At 40.8% G+C, this 24,230-nt stretch overlaps 1 protein-coding gene and 1 long non-coding RNA gene across 2 annotated transcripts; one reads left to right on the top strand and one right to left on the bottom strand.

Annotated features, from left to right (window-relative positions):
* Positions 1-2,775: 2,775 nt before the first annotated feature.
* Positions 2,776-21,694, bottom strand: AQP1 (aquaporin 1). The gene is made up of 4 exons (NM_001039453.2): positions 21,227-21,694; positions 6,277-6,441; positions 5,984-6,064; positions 2,776-4,619 (listed from the first exon to the last, which is right to left on the bottom strand). Exons 1-4 carry the CDS (start codon positions 21,611-21,613, stop codon positions 4,440-4,442), a joined length of 813 nt encoding a protein of 270 aa, NP_001034542.1. The 5' UTR covers positions 21,614-21,694; the 3' UTR covers positions 2,776-4,439.
* Positions 21,676-23,057, top strand: LOC121110062. Its single transcript, XR_005857944.1, has 2 exons — positions 21,676-21,811; positions 21,988-23,057. It is a non-coding gene; the product is annotated as an uncharacterized LOC121110062 (long non-coding RNA).
* Positions 23,058-24,230: the final 1,173 nt, after the last annotated feature.

Below are 24,230 nucleotides of genomic sequence, written 5' to 3'. Positions count from 1 at the left end.
GTCTTACTGGCCTGTGACCCTACTCCAGGTCCTGGGCATCCATTACCACTGTCAGCCTCAAAGTGCAATGATTTGAGGATCCTCACCCCCAGCATATGTTCATGGTATTTCCAGTTGCTGATACTCCACTGAATTCTTGCTAGTTGGAATCTCCCAGCACTGGAGTATTCACGACCAAGAATGTCATCTCGATGTCAGTCAGCTGAGAGGTGGATACTGTGTGAATAACAGGTTATTGCTCATGCTTCAGGAAGGAACAACATTTCTTAGGCAATTGGTGATAATAGGAAACATTGTTCAGGAGTCCTATAATAAGAATATAGGGCCAGTAAGGATTCAGAAGTGCTCTCTAGAGATGAGTTCACTATGTCAGTTGTACAACCAGCTAAAGGAAAGCCAGGTAGGTAACTAGCTCCATTAATTGCTTTTTCCTGCCCATCTTTCCTGCAGATGGCTTATACCAGATGTAGAAGATCAGGAATGGCCAAGGGCAAGCATCTATGAATCTTCTAATTATCAGAGGTTTGATTTTACAACTTAGGTTTGGAGAGCCTATACACAGATGCATTTGTTCCCAAGAGTAATTCTGGGCGAAACCATTTGTATCACATAAGACAAATTATATGCTAAAAAATAAAATAATAATAATAATAATAATAAAAGGTCTTTTCAAGGACATCAGGCTTCAGTTAAACAAAACTCTACTGTTCTTGACACAGATGTTTACCAGAGCCCAGACTTCAACTGAATCATAACAGCTGTATTCTTAATGGGATCTTATTGTGTGACTCTTGGCACGTTCCAACTTCAGCTGGGTAAATGGAGACAGAACACTGAACCACTATGAGAAACTCCTTATTGGTATTACTGTGTTATTTTAAATTTTAAAAACATTAAGCTGTGAATTGTGACTGGTGCAGCTGGTGGATATGGAAAGACAATGGAAGCTTCCTGGCTTATTGGTTGTCATTATGTTATGTTTCAATTGCCTTTCTTTCCTTGCATGTGTTAAAAGCCTATGGAGAGTCAAGCAATGTAAACTCTAAAATTAAATTGCCATAGCTACAATGGGAAGGTAGAGCATGTATTTACTTCTAAAGATAAATGACTAAAGCTAGGATCCATATCTCCTTAGATTGTCTATAGAATCAATGGATTGGCAGGAGTACATGCAGGTATGAATTCAGAGCACTTTGCTTATGCTTCTTCTAAATTATCTTGTGTTGGTGCATGCAAAAAGCAGATTTGTCAGCAATATAAACCACTAGGTGAGTACATCTCCAGCGATGCTGCTGTCTGTCCAAGGAATGACAGGTGGGACTCAAACAAAAAGGGAGCAGAGCGGATCATCTTCATGTTGCTCCACTCTGCCGAGAAGTTTGAGGGAACACAGCTTAGGATGACCTGTGCAGGCACAGACAGCTCTGTTCACATTGCCTGGGAATGGACCCTGTGCTGTTTCATTTACTAGCATTTGTGTAGCCACTTTCTGTGAGTATTTGATATGCCATGAGATACCCAACAGACTGCATCTGATACCATGACAGGTGGTCCTCAGCTAAACTATGGAAGCATCTGCCTTTGTTTTTTCATCTTTTCCTGTCAGAACAAGTGATAAATACATCCCTAGGAAACATTAGGGCATAGACGTGGTCTCTTTGTCAAAAGGTCAGGAACCATTAGTGCGCACACCATAGGATCTCTTTTAAACAACTCTGTTCCAGGCTTTATCTTGATTCCAGGGAGATTTCACTGGGTTTCTGGGCAACATCACGTAAATACATTTGTCCACTTGACATTTGATAGTGGGTTTCGATACTTGCTGCTTCGTGCTTTTAATTCCTTTGCCTGGGTAACCTCCAAATATTTTAATGTGTGCTGATAACTTTTAAGTGTGCTTGTCCAACATAAAGCAAAATCATTTGTTCCAGGAGTGGGGAGACCATTCGTAGCTATGGCCTTGCATTGTTTTGAAACTACTGTTATCACATCAGGTTCTAAGTGTTAGAAAAGCACTTTGTGCAATTAAGATTTTCCTTCTCTGAAAAGAAGTGGGAGCAGATTTAAGTCTGGAATTCCACTCTAACGTGTCTTTACTTAATTTCCAGGAACTTTGGAAACATTTTCAGTCTGAACATACTGACAAATAACACTTCATTTGCTTTGATCTACTTTTTGTTTCTTCACTAGGGAAATAGTTATCAGACATCTTTTCTTCTGTTTTGTTTATTATAGGAATAATCAGCATGGCAGCTAGAGCACTAGTATGACATAGGTTTATTATAAACATAATAGAAAGTCAGTATTGCTTTTCTTCAGTAATTTGTACTTTGATGAGTAGGTAAAAAAGAGATACTACTTTGTGCAAGAAGTAGAACAAATTCTGAATCTGCATCACCACCAGTGTTAAGTTACCACAAGATTGTCAAGGAAAGCTGTTTATTTTGAATAATTCCTCCAACTGTTCTGCGTGGTCAAGTTTGTAAGGAAAAAAATAAAGGACTGATTTGGGGTAAATGGATGTCCTAGAACGTCGGAAATTCTGGAATTTGATTCTGGAAAGTCTGGATTCAACAGATCCTGGAAAGTAGGCATGCAGTCTTTGTACTCTGCTTCATTTCTAAGTACATTTTAAATAGAGTTTGATTCTAGGTGAGGGCCTACTTTGCCATACAAATAAGCTTTTCCAGTCTTATAGATGGGCACCTGAAAATACTATAGCAGAGGAAATGCAGTGTGCTGTAGAGAAACGAAAAAAGAACCATGAACATTTCATGTGTTAGCACAAATGGTTTTGTTTATTTTTAAACCACCCCAAAATCCAATCATGCTGCATGTACACTGACAATACACAGGATAACACACCAAAAGTAGGCAAGAAAGATTCTGGTTTAGTCTGCTGGCATTTCTTTTTTTTTTTTTTCTTTTTATCTTGCACATCTTCTCAACTAGATGAAATGATCCAATCTATATGGATTCCTATGTCAACCCTCTTTCATTTTCACTGTCCATGCTGTCTGTCCACCAGGAGACATCTGTCATTCATATTACCTCCGGGGTGCTTGTCTGAAGGGTTAACTGTGTCATTTTTTATGTAGGTTTCTCTGGGCCTCATTCCTTACGTAAAACGGTTTAGTGCAGAACAAGTATATCAGCACCTATCTGCTTCAGCTATAGTCTATAGTTAGTATGTGAGACCAGCTACTGTTATGGGTTATTCAGGAAATCAAAGGTAGCACGCACACAAAAACAGAAAATCGTCTTCCATTTTGTTTAGAGTGTTAGTTTTCTTCATGTTTCCAGTGTCATTTATTTTGCTAAGCTCTTATGAAATTCTTTCCACTTGTTTTCTGCTCTTATTTTCTTACAAAACAGTATACTAGGCTTTCTGTATAAAACACATATATAAACATTTATATTTATATATATATATATAAAAACCAAAGAAATGACCCTCAAAATGGACTTACACACGGGTATTTACTTGTCCCTCATTAGAAAATATACTGTGTGTATATCTATTAATTGTCCCTGAATGTCATAGCACTTGCTCTTAAAATGGGGTCAGGAAGAAAGGAGTCTTTATTTTTTTTTTCCTGGTTTCTTTTCAAATATACAGTTAATTTACATAAGAGAAGCAAAAGTAGAACAGCCACAGGAACAATCAGATCCTGTTTACATATCAGCACCATGTTGTTCTTGTTGCTGTTGTAACTACTGCTCTTCAATCTCACTTCTAGTTACTACTTCCCAGGAATTCATATATCTACACATTTTTAGGTTATCCCTTCACAACTGGATGCAGGTTCAGAGAGGACGAAACACTGGAAAATGCAAATAGATCTCGGAAATCTGGAGCTTCTTGTTCTGCTCAACAGTATTTCTGGTCCTCTTTCTTGGAGGTCATCAACAATTTAGAAAATTATGGTTCTTTCTATATAACAAATGATTTTTAGCAGCCTTTGCTTCCAAAAGGTATTTCTGAGAAATGCTTAAAGAATTTTTTTCACATGCACTGCTGACATTAAATGTCAGCCTTGTATTTATTTCTGTATAAATACTTTTTTTCTGGTATAAACCCCTATTAATGGTACAGATGGAGTTTTATCCTAAGTATCTATTCTTTCAGAAAGCTACTCATCACTACTGCATGATGTGCTGGGAGAGCCAGCCACACTGAACACACCAGCAAATTTCATAGTAGTGAGAGAAGGGTTAAATAACAACCCAATTTATTTAGATCATTCTAATGAATTCTTGGCCTGAAGACATTGTAATTGAAAGACCCCAGATATAAAATAGCTATTTAGATTGGGTGCAAAAAAATGGAAAACCATATTGAATTACAAAACAAAGTACTTCTTGCTGGTTTACAAAGAGTCTATAACACTGATAAAATCTTCAAAAACCAATGCGTTTCCCCTCCCCCTTGTCCTTCTTTATTTTGGCTTCATTTCAACTCTGGAGTTCATATCATCTCCTTCCAGATCATACTCTTCTACTTGGCCGCTGGTCCACACCTTCACGCGATCAGTCAGGTCACTGCTTCTGGGAGCCAGGATGAAGTCATAGATGAGGGCAGCACCTGCTCCTCCAATGATTGGGCCAACCCAGAAGATCTGGAACACAGTTCCAAGCCCAGTTAATACGTCAGGTAATACTGCATTTGAAGCTGTTCTGCAAATTTCCGCTCAAGTTTTTCTATGTGAACTTCAGAGTGAAACCACAAATTGGATAAGGGACCCGGAAATGGATATCTGTGACTATATTGTCAACTTCTGATATTTAAAATTAGGTATCTACCAGAAAAACATCTCTGTTGCTCAAGCTATATTTGGCAGGCAGAAGGGAACAATCTCTAAAAGCAACAAGGGCATTAGACTGATTTCTCGCAGTAACCTTCAGTGATAGGTGAATTTGAAAGTAGTATTTAGTGAGGATCTAATTAGGGGCTTAATTTGCTGTTAGCTACTATTTAGCTAGGGACATTCCACAGGAGGCAAACAACTTTTGGAGGAAGAAGTAATAAATATATTTTAGCCAACAAGATGATTTTAATAGAACTAATAGATCATTTTGAGGGATGTACACAGCCAAAGAGATACTGAGTCTGAAAACATTTTTTTTCTTTATCCAGTGTTATCAGTGGTTTAATAGGCATTATTATCACTCCTTCTTTTTCTCTCTCTCTACAAACGCAATGCATTTTTTCTACACACTTCTGAAAACACTAGCTCCTTGCTTAGCTTCATTATTGTAATATCCCAGTAGAAGTGTCTAAGTGGGAGATAATGGTACAATTTCCACAGTGTCCTCATTTTATCTGTATTATTCTTTAGATTAAAATGGCATTCATATCCAAAATTTCATAGCCCCATTGTACTGTCAGTGAACTTCCAAGAAATCTTGTGCAAAAAGCTGCCTAAATGAGTGGGAGAGTTAGAACAAATTACACTGAGTTTTAGTGAAAAAAGTAAATGTTCATGAAGTTCCTCATTTTAACCACAGAGAATAATTAAAAAATCTGTAGTGTTCCCAGTGCACTATTCGTGGAAGTCCATAAGCAGATATTTAAGTAGATGGGCATTTTATTAGCTTCCAATATTGCACAATCCACCGCATTTCACAAGTAAGTTTTACTGGAATAAGAGTAGCAATTTACAAACTTAGTTTAAACAATGTATTCTCAACATAGGATCCAGCATAATGAGGCTTTAAAGTTTTATTCATTTATTTATTTTCTTACTTAAGCATAAGGGGAAATAGCCAGAGAAAATTAGCTGTATTAATTTGAAAACACACAATCATCTTGAGGAATTTGCATCTCCCAAAGATAGTCAGGAGCAAAAGGAAATAATTTTTGTCCAATGAAGTAGGAACAGCAACTCAGCAACAGTTAGTTATTTGGATTGACATATTTCTGATCTTGTAAATTGTGTATAAACAAAATCTCTTGAAAGTTGAGCAAATTTCTTCAACTTACCCAATGATTTTCAAAGTTGTTGGCAATCAGTGCTGAGCCAAAAGATCTGGCTGGGTTAATTCCACAACCGGTGTAATCAATCTAGGAGTCAAAAAGAAAACCGGTGATGAGTTATCACAGTACATGTGGCATCTTCATTACACACCATTACCACACACAGTGTAGAATTAAAGTCAGACTCTGAGGAGGAGGCAGTCGGATGGAAGTCCTGTCTTGCCAATCATCTACCTTTCTTCGGTGGCCCATACGGAGGTAGAATACTGCACACATCAAAGGTAAGAGCCAAAACTTACTGCAAGGAGATGTCCCAAGGCAACAGAGAGACCAATGGCCAGAGGTGCTGATCCTGAGACATCATTCCTTCTCCGGTCTGTGGTGGCAAGAACGCACAAAACCAGCTGGAGAGTAGCAATGATTTCAATTCCTAGTCCTTGGCCTGCATTGATTCCTTTTGCAAGCTGCATGGAGACAAAAAGGAAAGAAAAAAATCTGATATTCCTATCTGTCTTCACACAGATAAACAAAGTTTCACGGGATGTAGTATCTCAGTTCAGACCTCTACATGCCCTTCCTTTGCTTAACAACAACAAAAATAAAGAGGGGAGAAATCATTTGAAACACATGCTATTGCACTCGAGGGTAGATATAACCATCTTTTGTTAGTGATAAAACATGGTGGTTGTATTCAGCATGTCCAGCCAAAGCAAACACTCAGCCAGTAGACACAATGAGAATGTAACTGGTGTACATGTGAAAGACAAATCTGTTAATGATTTGCCTTCAATAGAATATATCTGTAAAAATGACCTCTGGTGCCATAAGACATTTATTTATCGCTTGTGAGAAGGAGGATGCTGCGGTCAAGTTAAACATAGCTCAACTTGCCATTAGCAACAATTGCCAAACAAACAGGAGCATGAAGAGGAAGGGACAAATAGAGTAAGAAAGTAGCACAGCTCTGAGTAACATGAAGGTACCTATCTCTGTTATCAAGTCACATTAATCTTTTCTTCTCCTACCACTAATTATTTTCTATTGTTCAATATGAACTCTTCAAAACGAGGACCTTTTGATGGCAATGTCCAGCAAAATGCAGATTCCCTCCCAGATTTTAAGTCACGTATATGCAGTTTAGTTGCCTGAAAATGTTCTAACACCATTTGAAATATCCTGGATTGTTCATGGCATTCATGTGCTAGCAGTAGATGTGACACCAGTTCTACAGGAGGCCATGGGTATCTAAAATGGCTCCAGCTGCCAGTGTTCAAGCACTGTATCTCTGAACTTGGAGAGGTAATGAGCACAGTCAGCAGGGATGAGCCACTCAACTGATGATGTGTTGATGATCATTTGAGAGTTAACTGAATAGCTCTGTCCTTTTTGACTATATTGACTGGATCTCATTTGACCATAACAAGAAGCTTAAAAGAATTCACATATAGATTAGTTTTAGGTGTACCTTGAACTGAATCCCACACAATGTCTTTGGTAGGTAGAATAAGCATCCGCAATACACAAATCCTAAAGGGTTGATGGAGGAAGTATTTCAGTTTATCTGTGAAATAAAGTAGGTTCTCCAAAAAAACTCACACTGGCAGATGTAGATATTCCTTCTTTACTCTGAAATCAGTTGAAATAAAGTCCCTCTGTACCCTGAAAACAGTTGTCTGTACACTGGAATCAGTTGAGTTTCTTAATAATGTATATCTTGTAGGACATATAGAAACCACAGAAATTTACATAAATGAACATTAAAAAACAATAGCCTTTTCATATGTCTGTAGTACTATTATAAAGTTTTCTTCAACAAGTAACCATGGATCTAAATCAATAATGATATAACAGGTTTTGAATTCTGTTTCTAATCATTGTGTTCACTGGTGTCTTCATTTAGACAAATCTTTATGAGCTAAATGAATTGTTGTTAAACAGAAGTAACTGCATTGCATAGATGGGATAAAACATGAGCTTGGGCACACGCCAGAAAAACTGAGAATGTAAATGACTCAGTGTAGGAAGCATGCTCTGCAAAACTTACACTCAGTAATAGAGCTATCAGTAGGCTGTCCCATCTGTCATAGCCTCTGTGTAAAAAATTGCAAGGTCGTATATAACAAAAATGTAATTGCTTGTTATAGTGACCCGTTAGAAACAATGAAACTATGGGAAATCATGTGTTAAATCCCTTTTCATAGTTTTACATTGCAATTTTCCTAAAACGAATATTTGAAAAACCTTAAAACTTCAGGAGGTTTTGTTAAACTCCTTCGCTTTCCACCTTTGTTATTCAGTTTTCTTATTTCTTCTCTGTAACATAGAATAATATCATATTTGTAAAAATAAGAGAATATTGTCTGTCTTCAGCTAGCAAAAATCTGATCAGCTAGATTAACAACAGTGAAAATATATTAATTTCTAATAATAACATCTGAAACATGAATAACATAATTTTGTATCTTGTTCTTTAACATGCAGAACAGATGACCCTTGAGTTAGAATTAGTTTATCCACGGATAGAATAGAATCTTGGTTCAAATGATGGATATTTTGGAACTTTAGAAACTAAGACCATCTTCAACACAAACATGATCTATCTGTGAGAAATATAAATTACGTACATGTGAGTTGGCAGTGAAAATGACACTATCTAGAAATTCATACTGAACACCTGATATAATACTAAATTAGTATTCTATTACTTTTATCCTTTCCTTTTTCAAATAATCACTTTATTTGCTGCAGAGACATTTGGGTTGCAACTCAATAACTTAAATTTCAAATGCATCCTAGTGATATAAAAGATTCTGTACTACAGAATCTGGAAGATCTTAACCCACATTTGGAAGGCCAAATGAAAAACAAGCATATCTGTAAATAAGTGGGTGTATACAGATGCCCAAAAGTGGATATGAAACTAAAATCTCTTCTATCATAATGCAGCTTCTAAACCCCAGAGAGTCTAGATCTGAGATCTGAAGCATTCATGTTAAAGTATGACAAGGCCTTGGCATTTGAAATGAATAAATACTAACCTAGCATAAGACTTTTCCTTTGCTTTGAAGGTCTTCAAGAAAAAAAAAGACAATAACAGCAAAATTATGCCTTCAAAACCTGTGATAATCCTTATCTTTGAGAAGAGGAAATCATAGTCTTCCTTTCCCTCCAGGAAAACATATCCTAAGGTTGACGTGACTTGAGGTCATTCTCCCAGCTAATCAACACTTATTGATGGGCTGTGTGGAACCAAATAAAACCTGGAAATATCGTAGGAAACCTTTTGCTTTCCTCTAGCGTGTAATATTACGCAGACTGCCAGGGACGTAAGATTCTCCACTGAGAGAGCAAGAACTCTGGGCCATGTTCCAACTGCAGACTGAGGCAAGCCTTGGATGTCTCTGTTTGCTGTGTTTTTAAGTATACTATCACATATGTTGGTTATTTGCCTACTTGTCAGAGCTATAGTGTCACTACAGCAGTAGGCCGACCCTTCTAGTTTACAGCAACACATGGAACACTATGAGTCTTCACCAAACTGTCTCCCTGCACAGCAAGAGTAGTAGGAAGGTTCATTTTTTAGTATTCCGTGTAAAGAGCCATCAAATTAAAATGAACACAGATGTATACATGCATATATCTGTATTTATATAGTCCTTGGACATGGTGGAGTTCAATATACACAGTGGTAAATATCAGCTGATCTTAACATCTACTATTCTGCTACTGAGTATATTCATAATTTACGATGACCATATCTTCCTTAAAAGATGGAAAAAATAGTTCTTAAATAGATATAATAATGCCTTGAAATGTAAGATGCAGTCACCTCTATTGTAGTGCTGGAGTGAAAGAGTCCTTTTCCAGTGACTTGTACCACACTGAAATGACTTTCTTTGCTTCATTGGTAGGCTGATTACCAGTGGTCATGAGAAAATGTGTGTGCAGGAACATGGGCTGCTTTTGTCCTTGATATATCTCTGGGAAAATCTCTAGCCTTTTTTCACCTTACTCCAATAACTCCCACACACTCCGCATTTTAGATGGCACTTTGTGTTCAGATGAATTGTTTCAGTGAACAACATTTCTAAATCACTGCACTACTTTGACAAGAAAAGCAACAGAAATGTACCTAAGAAATGGGTTGCTTTATTGGCAAGATCTGAAGATTATAGTGGGGCACAAAAATAGCTGACCAGCTGAATCACTGCCTTGGCTGCAGCAGTTTGATCTGAATAATTCCCTCCTGACTGTAATAGCACCAATATCATATGCAGAAGCATAGATGCAGACAACGCACATGAAGTACCTCCTTCTGTCAACTGAATCCTGCCATCAACATTTTTACCTGAGTTCAGTGTGACTCAGAACAAGTTAGTGGGGAAAAAAATAATTAAAATGACTGGAGTTTTCTAAATTAATAGAATTCCTATCTTAATCAGAAAGCCTGTGGCTCCTGAGAAGAAATTGGCTGGAAGCTAAGTACTCAGGCATGTCAAATAGTGAGTTCTGCGCCACTGGAGATATCCAGTCATGACCACAAGAAAAACTGCTTGAGGTGAGCGACTGCTTTTTGTTCTTAGGGATTGAGTAGCAGTTGCTTCCGTCTCTCCACGACATCAAGTAGTTGTGATTTATCTGCAGCTGGAACTATGGAAGGTTCAGTTAGGTGCCCATAACTGCCACGTTTAGCTAACTGACTTCCTCAGCTTCCAGCAACAGTGTGGGCAAATGGTATGTTTTCTTTTTCTTTATTTTTCCCTCCTCTCTCCTTTTTTTTGGGCCAGGATATTTATTAGATGTCTGCCTTCAAAAGAGAAACAGGGACAGGAAATTAAACTGGCCCAAGGTAAACCCAACTGTGTACTTCTCCAGTGGCTTCATATTTTTCTCATCAGGAATCAAAGTCTATCAGGCTCAAAGCTGTTTCCCGTTATATGGATAAGAGAGTTGTTATGCAAGGTGGTTTCATGATGTGATGCCATGCCTGCCTCATGTCATCCAACAAACTCAGCAAAAGGCAGCATCTTCTAGGGTTAACCTTGCTTTCATATAACAGGGATTAGTTTCTCATTATTCCTGAAAAAGATTAGGCCTCTGGAAAAGTAGAAATCTATTTTACGGTACAGGAATGTCAATTTTCTCCATAGTTATGAAACACCTCACAGCAAGCAACTCTGGCTGTTTTTTCAAGACAGAAAAGTGAAACCACGGCATCTTCTCGACAGATAATATTCATTCTGGAACAAGAACTGCTGCAACAAATAATATCTTTATGTCAGTCTTCTTTCTCTGTGTACTGAGTTCAAATAAGCCGCCATTTGCACCAGGCCTGATGCTTTCAGCATTCCAATTTAGGAGCTTTTCTCCTCCATGGTAGACTTTTCTTAAGGGAAAATTTCTGACATTTCTTCTCAACTCAACTGGAGTCTCCCTCCCTGACTATATTACTGGCAGACTATTTAAGAAATGAATCTTTTTATGCTTTCTTCTTACACCTTAAGCTTTCCCATCTTAGGCTTTCCTTGTTTTCCTTGACAAGAAAATCTTTTCACACTGGTTTAAATGGTTTACACTCTCCTTTTCAGCATTACACTGGAAATATTAAATATGCTTCTTCATAGCAAACTAACATTTAAGTGTTTTGCTAGGCAGAGTTATTTGATGTGCTGTTCTTTGAATGCAGTCTCAGAAATTAATCTTCTTACTTCCCTCAAAGCTGCCTGCCGTTTTGTCTGCCTCTTCTATTTCTTTCAGCTCCAGGTTCTACCATGCTCATAACTTGATAACTCCTGTCCTAATAGCATCCACTTCTCCTGCTGGAATAGCTGTAAACATCCCTTTAGCTCACAGTCCAAATATATCCTTCGCTATTTAACCGCAGTTATTCTCTTCTCTCCTTGCAATTCAATAACATTACTCTGAAACTGATGTTTCTGTACTCATTAATTACTCATTAGGGATTCAGAAAGTAGAAAAGTCACATTCCATTAGTAAGTAGAGTGAGGCAGAGATCTAAAGAGTTTCATTTAAAATTATACAGCAAGAGCACTCAGATGGAGCTGCTTATGAGGCAAAGGATTAGCTTTGGATTGAATCCTAGGTCAACAATAGAAGCATTCAGCAGAACCTAGGGACAAAACATATTGTCCTTTGTTAGATTATCCTTCCTACAAATATAGCCTTAAGAGCTCTAAAGGGGGCACGCTCTGTTCCCCAAGCGTAAATCATATTTTCCATTCTTTGGTCAGCAGACACCCTGCAGGAACAAGGCTAACCTCCCTCCCACCCCATCCTCCAGCTGATGGGAACCTGGCCTGGGCTTTGTCTCGCAGCAGCCTGGGATGTAGTAGAGAGAAGAGTGATGACCATTGACACGCAATAAAAGCCAGTAACTGTATGGGACTTCCATTTAACACAGATAGTTGCAGAAAGGCCATTTGTTAAACAGTCTCATTTGCACTTTAGCTTTCTGATGTTCCTCTGGGAAACATATTTTTTTCTTTTTATTTTTTTCCCCCCATGAAATAAACAACTGCTCTTCAGAAGATGCAGAATAGTGATATTTTCCTTTGCCCAGCCGAACACAAGTAAATTGTTCATTTTCAGTAGAATATATGAAGCACTCATTTATACCAGTGCACTGCTTATGACCTCTTGTATTGTCAGCTCAAAAGGAGATGGTGTTTCTTATGTTCAAGAAACATTTAGATGCTATACTAAGGGACATAGTTTAGTGGGGAAATATTGGTGATAGGTGGACGGTTGGACTGGATGATCTGGGAGGTCTTTTTCAACCTTGGTGACTCTATGGTTCTACGATTCTATGATTCAATGGGGAACTGAAGACATATCTGAATTTTGAGTTTTTGCCATCTACCTTTCACAGTTGCTCCTGGAATAACTATCTAGATTCAAACAAAAGTCACTATATAGTTTTTGGCAATTGCACCAAAGTGATTTTAACTTTGCACTTCTAGAAAATCCCTCAAGCCAACCTGCAAAGTTTTCAAACTTCCCACTTCTGAGGTAGTTCATACTGTCAGTCTTGTGCAGAGCATTCAAGAGCTCTGCATGAGTTGAAAGTACAGCTCTGAGTGTCAGCACTGCAGTGCAGAAATTAGGGGAACACTTCCAGATCCTTCTCCACCTTGATCATCAAGCAAGAGGTCATATGAAAGTAAGAAGTAGAGGCTATGCCTGAGTTTACTTATTTTCATTCCTCATTTCAAATGCAGTCTTCATAACTTCAAGGGAAATTGCATAAATATATGTAAGGAAACTTGCACCACACTTCTGCTTTCAAAGCCTTCATTAACTTCTCCTGGCACAGAAGGTGTCAAAAGCATGGAAAACTTGTTTTTTTGGTGGTACCTCTCAGTGGTTACTGCAGAAGGGATGCAGGGATGCACTGCGCTCTGCTTGGAAAGTACATGGAGGATTTCTTGGCTGCTTTCCCATCCTCACATGTCAAAAGAGAAACCCCTCGCAGAGCTCTCAGCATACTCTTTTGGCCTCCTGCTGTTTATAGAGTTTCCTCCAGGATGCCTGACAGGCCTGTACGTTTGATTTAACAAATTAATGTTGTGCCATAGCTTCAGATATCATTGACTTCAGTGGAGTTGCGAAAGGTAAATACCAGCACTAGCTTTGGCTCTGAATGCCAGAAAGTGTAGTGCTTTCCCATCATGTTGTACATTAATAAATACACAGAACCACAGTCTGCTCCCAGACAGGGCAGGAAAACCTCCAGCAGGCATTCACTTGCTCCATGACATTGGCATTAACTTTGTACTGAGGGTTCTGAGGAGCACAGGGAATACAGAAAGGAAAGGGAACGCAGAAACTGAGAAACAGAGACAGAATTGAGGAGCTGAGGAATAATGGAATAGTTTGGTGTGGTTTCTTTAACTCAGGAACAAATTTTTTTTTCTAAGAATAAAGATTTTTTTTGACATTTTTTAATTATGATATCAGGTAAAGATCTCTTTTATTGAATACTCTCAATTAAGTTAGAGCATGACAAATAAGCAAGAATGTACTACTGCTCTAAAGAAAACAGGCAATTTCCTCTTGAGACAAACAGGAAATTTTTCAAGGGCTATTTTTTCTTCCTGTAGTACTTGTAATGTGTTTCAGTATCCTTGTTTTAAGAAATGCTTCTCTTAAAGGTAACAATATACAAGGCAGACAGTTATACTTCTTAGGATTCTCTGACTAAAGAGGTACTATTCTCAACCCGCCCAAAGGTCCAAATTGTCTCCTAAGGCACATGAGCCCTGCTGCAATGACTTGCTGTTTTTAACAGCATATCAAGAAGAAATCCATAATATTCATTCTCATGTTTCTTGTGGAAATTTCCATTTCTCCTTAGACTATAATTCTTGCCATAGAATCACATAATCTTGAAGTGGCTTGGGTTGGAAAGGACCTTAAAGTCCATCGAGTTCTAACCCTTGCCCTGAGCAAGGGCATCTCCCGCCAGACCTAGACTAGGTTGCCCAAAGCCTTATCAAAGCTGTCCTTGAGCACTGCCATGGATGGGTTATCATAACTTCTCTGGGCAGCCCATACTAGGGTCTCATCACTGTCATCACCATGAAAGATTTCTTCCCAACATCTAACCTAAATCTCCCCACTTTTAGTTTACAGGCATTCCCCCTTGTGCTATCACTACAGTCCTGGATAAAGAGTCCCTCTCCAGCTTTCTCCTAGGTCCCTTTTAGGCCATGCCAGATTTTGATTTAAAATTAATACTCACTAACACTTATTTTTAATGTACAGTGAAATTAAATTAGAGTTAGAATTATGCAAATTAGAATTTGGGTTAACCTCATCTGAAAAGTCATTCTATATGTCTGTCTGTCTGTCTGTCTACGTCTCTATCTCTCTATCCATCTGTCTATCTATCCATGTATCTAACTACATATCTATCCAACTATCTATCCCTCTATCTCTCTGTGTCTCTATCCTTTTATCTATCTACTGTGTGTGAGTGTGTGTGTGGAGATGTGCATACCCCAAAGCACAAAATACCCCAATTTATATGACATAATACATAGAGTGCCAAGGAAAGGAGAACAATTTTAACTGTTCATTCACCACTCAGGAAGGGCACTGGAGAAGTTATTTTCCTTCTTTAATTCCTTCATACTTATTCCTACTTATTTGGACAGCTGGTCAAAAACAGGAATATATATATATGTTCCAAAAAAGACCCACAACCATGAACTAATTTGAATTACAACATTAACCAATCTTACAAATTAATAGTATTTTTAGCTCTGTTGCAACTCATTATTTTAAAAGCCTACATGTCCACCTTTCATCAATTTCTATCTTTTCCATTCAAATAAGACCTTTATTTTGAGGTTTGCAGAGTATTTTTCAAACAGTGCATCAGACAGACACCCCAGTCATTCTTGGGTCCTCTGGACACTGACCCTGTTCATGGCTTGAAACCCACTTTGGACCACTCTGTTTTAGCATCAAAGGATTAACCTGTAGATGGGTGATCAATGAGGGTCTCATCATGCGTCACAAACATCCACACTACTGCACCTCTGTGTTCTCTCTGCCAACCACCTATGGAGGTGTTCCAGAACTGTGGAGATGAGGCACTGAGGGACACAGTCAGTGGGCATGGTGGGAGTGAGCCGGGGTTACACTTGGGGATCTTAGTGGTCTTTTCCAACCTTAGTGATCCTATGATTCTATGAGAAGCTCAGGGCATGGCTATCTCATTATGGAGCAGAAGCACTAAGCCAATTTATGTAGAAACGAAAATAAAAATAACTTATGATTCTTAAAAATAGAATTGGAGACATAGCCCTCGTTATTCTCAAAGGTACTGGAGGATGGACGATAACATCAGCTTTAAATCTCAGCCCAGATATTTCTGCTGTCTCGTGTGAACTCCTTAGAAAGCAGCTGTGGCTGTGGCCATTCCTGAGCAGGTGCCTTTCCTATGTTCCACCTTCCTGGCATGCTGCGATTCAATACAATGCTGGCAAGCCATAAAAGACAGCTGCTGCAAGACTGAAATCGAATAAAGAGCTATTGTTGTGCTGCTCTTTGTTAGGAAACAAAAAATTATGGACTATTCTCATGTACAGGAACCATTTTGCTCGCTCTGAAAGTGCAGCTGCTTCTAGTCCTGTGCTGCAGCTCCAGAGCTTAAGCACACAGATATTCAGGCAATCTTGGATGGAGGATCCTAAATCTGATCAAAAACAGGGAGGGCAGAGGGCGGTGATACAGAGAATGAAGCTGATGGCATGGAAGCTGGAGAAGGGTGTAGTACGTAATCTGCACTGAAAAAAAGGTATCAGGAAATTTTTAATAAGCACAAGAGTCCAGGAATGCAACTGCGTATCTCATCTATGCAGTGGCATCCTGGCAACCACATTCTCCATACTGAGTCAGAGAAATAGCGGCAACATTTAACTCTTCATCAATCACTGACTCAATTGTCCACTCGTGCTGTCAAGCTCTCCGTTTATTTTGGAAGCTCTACCAACGCAACCAGACACTGCTTAATTTGAGGCTGGAGGAGAGCAGACTCAGAGGGTGTGGGCAGAAGGAGAGGGAAATCACAAAGGGAAGCACTGAGTCACCAACACCAAGCACTCAAGTCCTACTCCCATGGTAGGAGGGCCATGCCTGGTAAGTTGCATAGGACCATATGTGGGAATTCTGGAGCTTCCTACAGCCTGTGATGCCCTCCAAGGCAGCTGAAGGAGGCAGAGACTCGATCACACTGAAAACCCAAAGGGTGTTCCAGGAGCAAGTGACTTTCCACATTGTAGGAGTGGTATCTATGTGGCTTTCCATCAGTCTTAAATAAATACTCCAGACCTCCAAATCATAGAATCACAGAACGGCCTGGGTTGCAAAGGCCCACAGTGCTCATCCAGTTCCAACCCCCTGCTATGTGCACGGCTGCCCACCACCAGACCAGGCTGCCCAGAGCCACATCCAGCCTGACCTTGATTGCCTCCAGGGATGGGGCACCCACAACCTCTCTGGACAACCCACTGACCACACCTCCTCTGTCTTTTCTGGAAAGTTCCTGAGTTCCACAAACAACATTTGTCAGACCATGAAGCAGTTTTGAAAACAGAGTTCTTCTGTTTGTTATTCTTGGTTGCTGTCCTTTTCATTGTATCGACCCTGAGCAAAACTACCTGCAGGTCTCTGTTTCTTCCCTACAACTTTTGATCCACTTGGAACACTTTATATATAATATAATATAATATTTATTTATTTATTTATTTATTTATTTTTTATAAACTTGGAGGCAGATTTTTCAAAGTATTTCCAGACGGTGGCCCCCCCAGGCTTATGGGGGCACAGTTCCTGACATTTAAGTCATATAGAAATGTTATCTATTTTAGTCATATATAGAAATGCAGAAACTACTGAAAATTATTAATTAGTAAAGAAGTGTCTGCATTTTTTTTTCAGAAGATGATTATTTTCACACGAAATGAACAACAAAATGAAACAAACAAACAAACAAAAAAGGTAAATAAATTTGCTCAGCATGTTTTTAATAGCGTGATGACAGTTCTCATGATAAACATTGCTGAACAGCCAATATTGTGTTACCTTACAGGTCAGACATCTCCTCTCACCTGTCTTTCCTGCTTGAGCTCTTTGTTGGCCATTAATTGCCCATGATGAGTAGTTTCTTCCACTATCCAAACTACAGATCTGTCCTCACTAGACAATAGCCAACTCTGTTGGCAGATGAGTGCACTTTGGATTATGTTTTCTCTATTCTTACATTTTTACCTAATGGAGATTTGTAAAATGAAGTAATCCAGTTGCCAAAAAAAAAAAAAAAAAAAAGATACTAGATGATACAAGTACAAATATTCAAATTTTTAGAACAACAAACACTGAATACTACTCTTTTAGTTTTTTCAGTGCTGAAAGTTTTTGCTTTGGCAGCCACGCTACTACTGGAACATATGGGAAGTTATGTCTTAAAAGGATTCAGTAATCCAAGTACCTCCCTGAATATTGCCCAGAATTTCTTTCTTTGAACCAGCCAAAGTAAAAAAAAAATTCCATTGACTTCAGTGAAGTTTAGATCAAACTCCTCATGTAGGACAGTTTTGCTTGTCTCTAAGAATAAAACAGACCTTCATACTGAGTATGTTAAAGTAGCATCCTGCTTTTTCCTGCTCTCTTTCTCTCTTCAGCCCTGTACCTTCCATGCCTGTTTTCTGTGCTCTGTTTGCTTGCATTTCCCTTTTCCTTTTGAGCAACAAGAAAGGCACAGATTCATCACACAATCAGGGTTCCCAAGGCTGGAGCCTCATCATACCAAGTTTCCTCTACAGTAAAGGCAGAGAACTAGGTCCCTCTGTAGCACAACAGAGAGGGTCTAAGAGCTGAAATACCTTTCTTTGTCTCCTCTCTATGAGATGGCCTGGAACCTAAGGGATTGGTATCAGCTCTGTGGCCCCTTGGTACAGGACCTACAGCTGGGCAGGATAAACCAGAATTTATCCCACCCATACAATCCCACCCAGCATCAGTGAGGGCATTGGATAGACACTGATTCCATTAACTTGTTCCCACCACAGTTTTCCTGGAAAAAACAAACAAACCAAAAACAAAAACAACAACAAAAAAAAAACCCAACAACAACAAAAACCCACACCCTTTCAAGTCCATGGCAAGGCCTGGACAGAGGAAGCAGTCATGCATATCCAAGCCACCTTCCCAAACCTCACCAAAACGCAGCACTCCCTTTCTTTCTATTCTTTTTCTCGGTTGTGAATCTGTACCTCATTTTCTGCTGGAAGGACAGGAAGACAAAATAGGCATCAGGAATGCCAGCTCTGCCCCTCCCCTCCTTGTCCTCAGCTTGAAAAGCAAGCAGGACATAAAAGCAAGTCTCTGTGGCATCTCCTTATGCTCTGTTTGCTGAAGGAGGCAGTGCAGTGTGACTTCAGGATGTGCCTCGTGGGGATCAGTTCTGCATGAAGACAGCTGTCTTGTTGTCCCCATGCTGGGCTCAGACCCACTGCCCCCTCAGACCCCCATCTCCCCTCCCCAGCTGGTCCCAGCTGTGTGGGAAAAGAATGGATTTGTTTTCCTCACCAATTCCTTCTTACAGGGGAAAAGAACAGCTGTTGCTCTCCCCATCTCCTGAGATGTCGCACCCCCCCCCCCCCCCCTCCTTCTATCCAGAACATTTATTGCTGGATGGGAAATAGAAAATAAAAGATCAAAACTCTTGAGTGTTTGACAATAACAAGACCAGGGCTTTTCACAGCGTTTGGGAATGATTTCATCCTCCAATTCACATGCAGAAAGCGTTGCCAGATTTGTAAAATAGGCACAGAGGAGACTTAGAGTATCCATCCTCCTACCACTGATTTTATGGCATTGGAAAAGGTGCACTGGAGGTATTCCAGAGGGAGGGGCAAGGCTTCCACTCTCAAATGCACTTTTTGAGATTCACAGAGTGATTTTTCCATCTCTGACTTCTGTCTACTTAGATGCCCTTGTGCAGAGATCTGACTTAAACCTTTGTAACTTGAAGAATTACCAACAGAGGAGCAAGCTTTTGGGGTGGTCCCTTACACCCACTTTGCAAACAGCCAGTTTCAGGGCTTCGGGGCAAGGGAAGGAGCCAGCCACCAGTGCTTTGTGGCAGGCAAAAAGGCAAAGACCAAATGGGAATGCTGCTGAAAGCAGACCTCCCGTGTTCCATGGCAGCTGGTAGCCAGACCTCTCGAGGAAACCACCGGGGTGGGTACCCTGTCCCATGCGGTTGAGCACTTCCCTCTGCCAGTGGTTTCAGAGGAAAGGATCACGTCTCAACACACAGAGCCAGAGCCCGCTGGAGTTAATGAAAAGATTCCCTCTTCTTCCCCCAAAAAATGTTTTGGATGATCCCAGAGGAGTTCCCAGATGGGTGGCAGGGTGGGATCCCTGCAGGGAAGTGAGCAGCCAACCCACAGAGCAGGACGGGTGGGTGGTACTGGGCTGCTTGGCAGTGACCTCCTTAATGTCAGCTTCTATGCTTTCAAAAGCTCCTCTTCCTCATGCTTAGAAATAACTCTCATGCCATAGAATGCTTAAAACATTTTTCTTTCTTTCTTTCTTTCTTTTTCCCAAAATGATTTTGAATTTGGAGCTTTGTGCCCCAGTGGGCATAAGAGTTCAAATACATCCAAGTTCCAAACTGCATCGACTATTCTGCAAGAAGGGGGCCATACAAAAGCTATGAAATGTGTATTCTTAATAGAATCAGGTGAGATAAGTGACCAGAAGGGAATTTCCATTTATAGTACTCCTCTGTGTACTGCTGTGGCTGTAGGACAGCCTTGCCAACATCCACTGACAGTGGGATGATTTCATGTTGAAAAGGGTAACTACCCCTTTTGCTCCTGTTATAGTACAATGACAACAGCAAGAAAGAACAATGTGTGAAAGAGGAGGGGCTGCCACCAGGCAGCTGTCCTTATGCTGTAATGATCAATAGCTGTGAGCATCTGGATGGGAGAGGGCTGAAACCTGCGCCTCTCATACATGCAGGTTCCTCACCTCATCCTCTGAACTACACCTGAGAAATCCCTTTTTTTTCCCCCCATTTTTGCACAGCAGAAGAAGGAAAAAGAAGAAAAGTGCAGCTAAGATCCTGCATCAGGCAGGATGAGAGCACTGTGCCAAATGCAACAGGTGATGCTCACACTGTTAGTGATAGGATTTCTCCTGCTGCCCATCTCTCTCACTGGTCCCATAGGTTCTCACACTGCACTCATCAGGTTACACGAACTATTAATGAGGTATTGAAAAAGAGCCACATTCACAGAAGTGAAAACACCGGTGTATACACATTAACCAGCATCACGAGCCAAACACATGTTACCTGAGACCTTCAGAACCAGGAAAGAGACTCAGTCATGCAAATACCAGTGATTTCAGTACTACTTTGGTACCAAAAGGCACTTTTCTGCAGCATGGATATGCAAAATTGAACACAAACAAAACTGATAATGACCATAAAGCTCTGAAAAAGAACGGGCAGAAAGGACCATCCCTACGGCATCTCTTACCAAAGAAAAGGATTAAAAGAGGGCTTCAGCTGACAGCAGTGAATGCAAACACGCCAGCATCAGTCAGGACAAGCTCCCTGCCTGAGGTCACCACCTCCACACAGGTGCTGCCCTCTCATTTCTACTCGGGGAAAAAAGAGTAGAGGGGGACAGCAAAGTTTCAGCTTACCGCATTGAGCCCCAGGGAGTTGTAGGGCAGAGAGGAGGTGACTCCGGACAGGATGGCGGTGGCCACCACTGCCCCCAGGCACTGGGCGAGGATGTACATCAGCGCCTTGAAGATGCTGATCTGGCAGCTCAGCAGGAGGCCCAGGGTCACCGCCGGGTTCAGGTGGGCACCGCTGATGTGGCCCACGCTCTGCGCCATGGTCGCGATGGATAACCCAAAAGCCAGCGAAACCTTCACGTTGTCCTGAGTTGCTGATGTCCCGTTGACTGACACTGGGAAATTAAAACCCAGAGCCGAGCCAATGCTGATAAAAATAAAGAGGATCATGGCGAGGAACTCAGCCACCACCGCCCTCCAGAACATTTTCTTTTTGAATTCACTGGCCATCTCTCCTCTTTCTCTGCCCTCTTTCTCTTCTGTTTCTTTCCCCTGCCTGATATTTTCCCTTCGAGGTCTGAAGAGAAAGCTGGAGAAAAAATACGGTCCTTGGATTATTTATAGGGCTTTGGGTGGTCTGTAGGAGGGAAGGGGTGTTGCACAAAAGGAGGAAAGAACATCTACATCGATGCTGACTGCTAGATTGATGTAAGACACTGCATGCTTGCCAAAGCTTTTTCCTCCTTCTTTTTTTTCTCCCTCTCCCTTAACTGCCTTCGATCTCTGCTGCCGTTTTTAAGAGGCTTTTCCAAGCCCTTGAAAGAGCCCTTGGGAGTGCTCTGGGAATGTTAACCTCACTCTGTTTAACGTCCCTCATCCTTCAGGTCGGAGCAAGGGCTGTCGCGGGGTCTCTGCCTGACACAGGGCTGAAAGGAGACGCGCTCCGCTGAGTTACCGCGCTCAGCTCCACAGCAGCTGGGGGACATCCAGCAGTAGTAAACGCAGCTGACAACTACATCTGCACTCTAGAGATGGAAAGATCCCCGTTTCGTTTGAAAACAGATAGACAAGTCTCTCCGGCTGGCTCCCCGAGGACCGGGTGCATTTTGGATGCCATCCTGACCACGGACGGACAGACACAGAGCAACACGCACTGATCTGAGCTGACTGAGGCAGGGATCGCTCCCCACCTCCGTGACCGCTGTGTAAATCGGACCAGACACCGCAGCAAGGGGAAGCTTTCCGTGGCCGTGGGTGCCGAAAGATAGGTTTATTTTTACTATTATTTAATGATTTAATTTACCTAATCTCAGGGTTTCCCAATCAGCAAAGCAGCCGCTCAGGGGCTCCCCAGCCCACATCCTGCAGTGAAAGCACAGCAGAACATCAGTTGTCACCAGCGAGACTGAAACGGGGACGGAAGGGGAGCGCGAGGGAGAAGGGGCATTATTACATGCTTGATTTTGCAGACAAAATGAATCACCCGACAGAGCCAGAATATCCTCTGGAGCAAAAGGTCTCACCGCTCCGGGCGTTATCGCGGCAGGACGTGTGTGCATGCCTTGGATTAACCCTTGTGCTCTCAGAACGCTGCGGGTTGAGCGGCTGCTGATAGCTTATTCTGTAAGCCAGGGGGCTTCCTCGGACTTACAGCTGTGCAGCAGTCGATCCAGAGGCAGAAACAAAGTCCCCGGGCACAAGTCTTGAAAGAAGAACACCAAAAATCATCCCACTCCTCCTTTTTCTTCTTCTTCCCTCGATGCGCCGCTGCCAGATTCTAAATTGCACTTAAGTTAGTTTGAAGTTTTTCACTTGGGCAATGTGTCACTACGGGAATAAAACTAAATACACACCTGGATAGCATTAGATAATTGACAAATGCCTTTTTTTAAGCATATTTCTCTTTCTGAAGATGATTCAGATTCAAGTTTGAATAAAAATCTGGGTATCCTCAGCCATTGTCCCCATGTCATTATTCTTTCTAGTCTTCAGATGTTTCTGATTTTCTGAATAAGTAGTTTTATTTTGTTCTGTTTTATAATGTGCTTATACAACAGCACTGCACAAATCACACAAAAATAAAGGGGGGGAAGGGGGGAGAAGGAGGGGAGAAGCAGTGAAATAGGGACAAGTTAATTGTTGGCTTCATCCTTCTAATTACAGTGGAACTGCAATGAGGCACAAAGTGACAGATGAATCAAAATTCAAATTTAGACAAGTTTCACGGTGGAATTTTAGGATTAAAATGTCAATGCTGGTTGTATTCCGTTCAGCAGGACATTTTGTTTACTGTTTTGCAAACTGTTCCTAAGACCTGCAGATCATACGTGACCAGCTTCCCTGGCCCTACCACCAGATGCCCAAGGCATACATCACACACCTCCGGGAAAGAAGAGCTCTATGAATAGTTTACAAGAGCAAGTACTTTCCATGCGTCCCAAATTGGCACCTGTGGGATGGAGCTGCCCATCCCATTCACTGTGTCCACAGGAAACTCCCTCTTTACTCACTTCTTCCTACAATTAGGGTCTGGATGACCAAACAACCTCTGTCCCAGTACTGATAAGGTGAGAAGGAATCCCTCAAAGGAAAATTACTAGAAGCCAGGAAAATGGGCTGGGGAAGTGTTTCAGACGCCTGTTTGATTCATTCAGTCTCCCTTAGGTATCCCTAGGAATCCAGTAGCAGAGATGGGGTACAGGGCAAGCAAAACCTTTAGTCTTTTGTGAGATAGCTTTGGCATATGTGGGTAATGCACAAATTCAGTGTTCCTCAAGAGCAATAAATTGCTCACCCTCCTCTAGAGTTAGTTAGTTAATTTTCCTCCTGAGACTCTTGATAGATCTCTCTGCAGCTACTACCCACCCTCCATTTCATATCTTGGAATGCCACCAGAAGACAATTAATGATTAACACTGTCATACAGACTTAGAAACAATATATATATATTTTAAGGAGCTGAAACAAAATAAAGACAAAAATGTTACATAGAAACATGGAAAATGCACAGCTGGGGAGTTGTTAGCCAGTCTTACCTGATGTGAATGATGTCATGATCATTGCTGCTATCTTGTTAACTAATTGCTGACATGGTGGTGATAGCAGTACTGTGAGAAGACATGCAGCA

Source organism: Gallus gallus, chromosome 2, assembly GCF_016699485.2.
Source record: "Gallus gallus isolate bGalGal1 chromosome 2, bGalGal1.mat.broiler.GRCg7b, whole genome shotgun sequence".
Taxonomy (NCBI): Eukaryota; Metazoa; Chordata; class Aves; order Galliformes; family Phasianidae; genus Gallus; species Gallus gallus.
This window is presented reverse-complemented; position numbering and strand designations above follow the sequence as displayed.

Excerpts from the sequence above, each read along its gene's own strand:
- AQP1 (NM_001039453.2), bottom strand. The coding sequence starts at position 21,613 with ATGGCCAGTGAATTCAAAAAGAAAATGTTCTGGAGGGCGGTGGTGGCT. Across the intron at positions 6,442-21,226 it reads ACTCCCTGGGGCTCAATGCG|CTTGCAAAAGGAATCAATGC; the intron begins GTAAGCTGAAAC and ends GTCTCCATGCAG. Across the intron at positions 4,620-5,983 it reads ACAACTTTGAAAATCATTGG|ATCTTCTGGGTTGGCCCAAT; the intron begins GTAAGTTGAAGA and ends ACTGTGTTCCAG.